Here is a 7163-nt window from a genome sequence, read left to right on the forward strand (position 1 = left end):
CAATACCTAGTTCAATCTCGTTACCGGGAAGTCTCTTTACTCGTTTCGTAATACATCATCTCGCAACTAACTCATTAGTTGTATTGCTTGCAAGGCTTAAGTGATGTGCATTACCGAGAGGGCCCAGAGATACCTCTCCGACAATCGGAGTGACAAATCCTAATCTCGAAATATGCCAACCCAACATGTACCTTTGGAGACACCTGTAGAGCACCTTTATAATCACCCAGTTACGTTGTGACGTTTGGTAGCACACAAAGTGTTCCTCCGGCAAACGGGAGTTGCATAATCTCATAGTCACAAGAACATGTATAAGTCATGAAGAAAGCAATGGCAACATACTAAACGATCGGGTGCTAAGCTAATGGAATGGGTCATGTCAATCACATCATTCTCCTAATGATGTGATCCCGTTAATCAAATGACAACACATGTATATGGTTAGGAAACATAACCATCTTCGATTAACGAGCTAGTCAAGTAGAGGCATACTAGTGACGTTTTAGTTTGTCTATGTATTCACACAAGTATTATGTTTCCGGTTAATACAATTCTAGCATGAATAATAAACATTTATCATGATATAAGGAAATAAATAATAACTTTATTATTGCCTCTAGGGCATATTTCCTTCAGTATTCGCTTCTAAGAGTCTTGTTCTACGGGAGTAGATGGGGTTGAGATCCACTTAGCCCCCACCATGATGGGGGGCGAGGCTTTTACATGGAGTAGATCCAGTCTGGCCGCCGTCATATAGACTTGGGGACCAAGATGGTCTCTGGATACATATCCTATCCTCTGAGCTCCTTCTTGTCGCCAGCTTCTTGGTAGGGCCCCTAGGCTCCGTGGCAGGCTTGCTACCGAGGTCCCCTTCTAGAAGCCACCCTAGTGTAGCACACCGTGAACGGAGCAAAAAGAGAAGATTTAATTCTGGTGGCAATGATGCCGACAAAACTAACATGTGTCGCAACACTCAAAAGCCCTATAGTGCACCATTGTTTTGTAATAACAATATGCAATACATGTATGATATCCCTCGTCCGCGGTGTCAAGTTGCATATGACTTCATTTGTTGATAATTGTATATGTCTGCTTATGCACTTTTAAAATGCAAGGGAATGCGTGACCAGCCACCTAGATTCAAGTCCTCACGAGTGTGAAACTGGGTTCTTATTCTTTCACAAAAAAGCATCATAGTAGGAGTTTCCCCCTGCCGTATTCATTTTTAAAAACTTCTAAAATGCTTCGGTTCAAAGGTTTAGTGATGACACACATCATTTTACCATACATATGAAAATTGGCATCTTGGTGACTTAGTTTTATAATGCATCCTAATGATTCATCTGATGAGAAATGGAAGACATGGTGAATTAGCTATGTCGTGTTATATGTTGATGGAATGCACTATGTTGGTTTATTGTTTTGTGGAGTAAATGATGGTCAACCCACTACCAATGAGGGCATGTTATACCATCGTACACTAGATCTGCATCAATTAACAATTTGCATGTCGTGTTATTTATTATTAATGCATATGAATTGTTTTCCAAAGCCATATACCATTTTGAATTTTATCACGTGTGACATTGTCATGTGGATGGGTAGATATGGGCTATTTAAGCCTCAATTGAGGTGACATCGAACCCACGAGGTACTGGGGCACCCTGTTGGTAGACATGCCTAGAGGGCAAGGAAGAAGGGGGTGGAATATAGATTCATTATTCGTTGTTTCTTTACCTAATAATAAAGCACTGACTGCTTCTATTCGTCCGTCATCGCAAACTTTGCAGGAAAGTCCCCGCACTTTCGTGAAATCAACTCGCAGCCACGATTTAAGTGAGAACATGATTTTTTTTGTGTTTTGCAGAACCCCCCCTGAGGTTTCGGTTAATCAACCTACGACCCTATTTTAAGTGAGAACAATTTTTTTTGCTTTCTGCAGAAAACCCCCTGAGATTTCGGTTAATAAACATGTTGTCTGTCTAGAAAATAACGTTTTTATATATAGATTCAAATGTTTTTTAAATATTCATATCTTTTAAACCGTAACTTCAATTTTAACATGTTATATATGAAAATTGATTAGAAAAATGTGTAGAATATGAATACGATGTTATTTTTACTCGTTAATCGTTTTAAAATGTTGTTTAGGGCCAGATTCAAATGCTTCAAAAAAATATTCACAGCTTTTAAACCCTAACTTCAATTTTAACATATTATATATGAAAATTGATTAGAAAAATGCATAGAATCTGAATATGATGTTGTTTCACTTGTTAATAATTTTTAAAATGTTTCTCAGGATGCAACATTAATCAGTAGTGCACGGCCCATCTTTCTTTCCTACGGGTGCCGATTCAAATTGAAAATGAACACCTCAACAAAAAAACTTGGAGACGAAAGATACCATCTATGACCATGCATGTCCGTCAGTGAGAGTGGGAAGAAGGATAAACGACAAGAGTGATAAGATGCCATGTTGAAATAAAGGACATGGATCTATTGGGGTCTTGAGTCATGGTTATTGTGTTATGAGTGTGTGGTATTTTTTTTCTTCCGTTGCAACGCATGAGCTTTTTTGCTAATAATTGATACACTACTTGTTATTGGTCACTTGTCGTAGCCCCTAAGAAAGTTATCTTATCCGAAGAAGGTAGTCACAAAAGTATTACTATCAATCATGTTTGCCAAACCCTTGGCACATTTCATAAAATGGTTGTATGTTCAATCCACTAGAAACACGCCAAGCAATCTCGTTGTTCACCAATGCGGTATACTCACCTTCTTTATATACTTCTTCTCCACCAAACAACTACGAACAACTAGAGTAAACCGAACATGCTAATGAGGTAGGTAATGTATATTTACCATATGAGCTTCAATTTTTTATTTGATTAGTATTTTCCTAATTGCGCCGCTTGCATTTTTAATAAATGCTAAGTTTCATTGCCTACGACCAACAAAACAAAAACATTTCTTGCCCCATGGTTGCTCAACTTCTACTACAGCCGAGAAATGTTCTTGAATGCAATCCCTTTTCTTTGATGCAAGATTATATCTACAACGAGTGCGACTACATACATCTACATGTATATATTGTAAAGCAGTCTGACGACTTCAAATTTCTTTGCAACATTTCCAAATTTGTGTTGCTCATTTTATGGATACAGTGCTAGCAATGCGCCCATCGTGTTCTTTGACTATGGATCATATTATATTTTTTACGGTCTAGACGAACTACAGTGTTTTGAATTTACATTTCAAACCCGCTCATACTTCCCATCAAAACTTAACTTATCCAAAGGAAATGACATCTATAAAATCAGAGTTGGTTCTCGATGTCCTCTACTTTATTTGTTTTTAGGATTAAAATCCTCCCAAAGTCTATGCACTCATGTTTACGTCGATGGTAAATATCAAAGAGTCAACGTTTACAGTTCTTCGGCAAAGTCAATGGTGCGCATGACCACCCAATTCTTTGGCGAAGTCAATGTTGTCAACAAATACCTGCATGCCACATAGACATATTTGAGTCTCAGCTCGGCGAGTAATAATTGGCTGAAGATTAGAATGATGGGACCAAGGTAATATACCGTTTTCCACCCATCAGGGTCAAGCACAGAGGTGATCTTGGTGCCGATCCCTGGCAAGGGACCTGGCTCCCGCACCACTTGCCCTCCGGACAGCTTCACCACCTCGGCTGTCTTGTAGACATTGTCGGTGCCTGTCGCGATCTGTTAAAAACCAACATACCGAGAGCTTAGCGACGTAACAACAATGGTTCCAATCATCTGCGAATTGCAAAGGCAATGGAGATAATCCATCCATACCTGACCATAGGCTTTCCCCTTGTCATATTTAGCGACACCGTACTTGTAGGTCAGCTCCAGAACTGCATTCCGGTCTTCGGGCCCGTACCCCATCACCGCCACCGTATACTGCGTAAGAGTTTAATGCATCACGCTCTACAAGAAATTAGATACTTCATCTGATCCATATTAATTGTCGCTGATTTAGTATACTACTATTCTTTTAGTATAAAGTTATACTAAATCAATGACAATTAATTTGGATTGGAGGGAGTAGTAGATTGAGCAGAGTGATCACCTTGTTTCTAGGGTTGTCTCGCTTCCGGAGTAGTTCCATACCATAAGCCTGCAATTTGGCGACAACAAGTCACTCTGGTGATCTTTGAGATACAATAAGCCATGGAACTGCAATGAACATCAAGCACTTTTGAGCTGCCTACCTTCTCGTAGAAGCTTATGGCTCGGTCGAGGTCGCCGACACGAAGCATCACCTGGCATAGTGGCTCTCGAGTCCCTGGCCTCTCAAGGATCTCAAATTTGTAGCCATCAGGGTCTTCGATGAACGCGATCACGGTCTTGCCACCCTTGACAGTGCCATACTCCTTTGTCACCTTGCCTCCCTTTGCTCTTATGATTTTAACCGTTTTTGCCACCTGTTGTGACCAATCATCAAGTTCAAGGCACGTCACATTAGTGTTAACAGAGCACCATACTTCATTCTTAAGAAAACCAGAGCACCATAGTTGTTACAAAACAATTTGCAAGGGAAATGGTGCCTTACATCATCGGTTGCGATGCCGAAATGACCAAACCCCGCCCCGATATCGTACTTGTCGACCCCGTAGTCTGCAGACGAATCGCCAGGTCGACGTTAGCAACGATAAAATTACAACGAGAATGTGCTTATACTGTATCTGTATCTTTGTTGAAGAAAAAAAAGTGCTTATGCTGTATGGCGTGTAAGTAAGAAGTAACTGTAGGTGAGCTCGACGACGAAATGGGCGTCCTCGCGGCCGTATCCGAGGAAAGCATTGGTGTACTTCTCTTCGGGTATGTCGCGCTTCCTCAGCAGCTTCATGCCCAGGCATTCCGTATAGAACCTGCAATCATTGGGCACGTCAGAATCCTCTGCTGAAGAACGAACGAGACCGGTGTTGCATTGCAGCTACTACGGCCTGCGCGCTGACTTGATGGTTTTGTGGATGTCGCCGACGCGGTAGACGACGTGGAGGAGCCTCCGGTGGTCCTTCTTGGCCCAGGCGAAGGCCTCCTCTTTGCTACAGAAGGTGGCATTAGCCTGCGCGGCCTCTGCGGAGGCGCGGAGCTTGGGCGCGCCGCTCGTGCTCAGCCTGCTCGGCTCGGACCGCAGCGCTATTCCGAGAAGAGAAGAAGCAGCAACGAATGAATGAAATCAACCAAATACAATGCTCATTTTGTTGCTGTTGTCGGCTGGTGTGGAAGAAGGAACATGAGCTTACCTGCAGCGGTGGAGAGGAGCATGAGGGCGGCGCACGCGACGGCGCCACGGCTGACCCTCATCGTCGTCGGCGCGTGACGCTGGGCCGTCGACCGATGTGCTTGCGTGCGCTGTCGTGGCTGGCGCTTTCTTGCTATCGCCCAATTTCCCCTGTGTTTTTTTTATGTATTAAGTAATATTTTTCTGTTAAATTAAAAAAATGCTGAACATGCTACTCGGCTCTAGCAGGCGGGGCCCACGCATCACATCTCGAAACCAACATGCAGTGAAGCAGCAAAAGCTAACCAGACCACCAGCGAGCACAGCACTGAGCAGTGGCCAGTGGCACTACTACTACACACGGACACGGGATTGAGCAGCAGAAACACGGGATGCGCTAAATCCTACCTCGCCGACTGACGAAAACAGCTGAAGAACTCGAGAACCACAAGCAGCACTGGCGCCGCGGCCAACCTTGCGCAAACTCACGCGAGAGTACTACAAAGTTATGAGAAGACAAGGTAGCGGCGGAGGACTGGATGGAGCGGGATAGAGGGCGGGAGCGCCGCATAGATTTGGCGCGGGGCGGTGAGGGGAGCTGACCTGCGGCGAGCGGGCGGAGGGAGCCGGTTGGAGTCGCAGAGTGTGGGGAGATCCAAGCAAGGGTTAGCACTTAGCAGCAACAACGACAACAAATGCGCTACGGGTGGATGCCGAAAGGAGGCAGGGTGGGTGCACGTAGGCTGGCGGGAGGAGGGCACCCAAAATATCCACCTGCCCGCCCTTTGCCGACTTGCCGGCCCGCGTCGACGTGTAAGATTACACGGCCGCGGCAAGGAGGTGGTGGCCCTGCGGGATCCGTCTGTATCCTTCGAGTGCGATATAGGTCCCTTCTCACATGTGTGCCCGCCTAACTTTTTTGCTTTCTCTTTTTAAAAAACGAAGCTAAAAGATTTGCACCGCCTCATTAGAGCATCTCCAATAGATGATTCAAAATTTAGCGGTCCAAAATCGAAGATGTAAAAATTGAACCGCCAAAAAATGCGTTTTGAAACTCCAAAAAAAGCTCAACTCCAACAGATGATCCAAATTAATGATTCAAAAAAGCAACTCCAATAGATGGTCAAAAATAAAGATGTAAATTTCTTAAAACGACAAACCACTACATTCAACATAGTTCAAAAATCAAATTCAACATAGTTTCATACATGAACTTCAACTACTACTTATTCAAACTACTAGATAAACTACTCCTCATCGTCGGAGCTGCGGAACTGCGCCCAGAACTCCTCCTTCTCCGGGTCGTCGCACCCCTCCTCCTCCTCCTCCTCCTCCTCGAAGTCTGCCCAGTCCTCCTCGAAAGAGGACTCAATGGGGATCACCGTAGAGGGACCGGCCTCGTCCTCCTTCGCCCCCTTCTTCTTCTGCTCTGCCTCACGCTTCTAGTAGTACTCCAGCTCGGCCTGGACGTACTCCGGATGCTCCCGATTAAACCTCGCCATCGCCTCCTCCTCGGTCTCGTCGGCACTGACGACAACCGACGGCTTCTTCGTCGTCTTCTTCTTCATCGGAATCTCCTTCATCTTGATGCCCTGCGGCACAAGCATCTCCGCTTCCGCCCGACTCTCGATCTCTGGGAAGTTGAGGTGCTCCTGAGGCCTCTCGGCACGCCACACCGGCCCGTCGTAGGCACGCGCGGCCTCGTGGGCAGAGGGGTACGTGCCGATCCACCAACGCCTCCCGGCGTCGGAGAACTCCACTCCGAAGTTACCGGAGGGCTTCTGCCTCACGCCGAAGAAGCCCGACTTGCCCTTTGACGTCTTCTTCGGCGCCATCGGAGAGCGGTGAGAGCGGTGGAGCGGCGGTGGCGTGCGGCCAGGGCGGTGGCGGACGGAGCT

General features: G+C 45.4%; 1 protein-coding gene and 1 pseudogene across 1 annotated transcript; both read right to left on the reverse strand.

Annotated features, from left to right (window-relative positions):
* Positions 1–3273: 3273 nt before the first annotated feature.
* LOC125527849 (probable lactoylglutathione lyase, chloroplastic) lies at positions 3274–6043 on the reverse strand. The gene is made up of 10 exons (XM_048692358.1): positions 5869–6043; positions 5288–5436; positions 4997–5180; positions 4785–4909; positions 4591–4655; positions 4250–4462; positions 4108–4155; positions 3831–3938; positions 3594–3734; positions 3274–3507 (listed from the first exon to the last, which is right to left on the reverse strand). The coding sequence occupies exons 2-10, from the start codon at positions 5346–5348 to the stop codon at positions 3451–3453; spliced, it is 1002 nt and encodes a 333-aa protein (XP_048548315.1). The 5' UTR covers positions 5349–5436; positions 5869–6043; the 3' UTR covers positions 3274–3450.
* Positions 6044–6455: 412 nt separating this feature from the next.
* On the reverse strand, positions 6456–7132 carry LOC125527848 (annotated as a pseudogene).
* Positions 7133–7163: the final 31 nt, after the last annotated feature.

The sequence above is a fragment of the Triticum urartu genome, unplaced genomic scaffold (genome assembly GCF_003073215.2).
Source record: "Triticum urartu cultivar G1812 unplaced genomic scaffold, Tu2.1 TuUngrouped_contig_4456, whole genome shotgun sequence".
NCBI lineage: Eukaryota > Viridiplantae > Streptophyta > Magnoliopsida > Poales > Poaceae > Triticum > Triticum urartu.

What these genes read in the sequence shown, in the direction of transcription:
- LOC125527849 (XM_048692358.1), bottom strand. Translation starts at nt 5,348, where the DNA reads ATGAGGGTCAGCCGTGGCGCCGTCGCGTGCGCCGCCCTCATGCTCCTC. An exon ending in CGTCGTCGAGCTCACCTACA is followed by an intron (nt 4,656 to 4,784) that starts GTTACTTCTTAC and finishes ATTCGTCTGCAG; the next exon opens with ACTACGGGGTCGACAAGTAC. An exon ending in ACCCTGATGGGTGGAAAACG is followed by an intron (nt 3,508 to 3,593) that starts GTATATTACCTT and finishes TGTGGCATGCAG; the next exon opens with GTATTTGTTGACAACATTGA.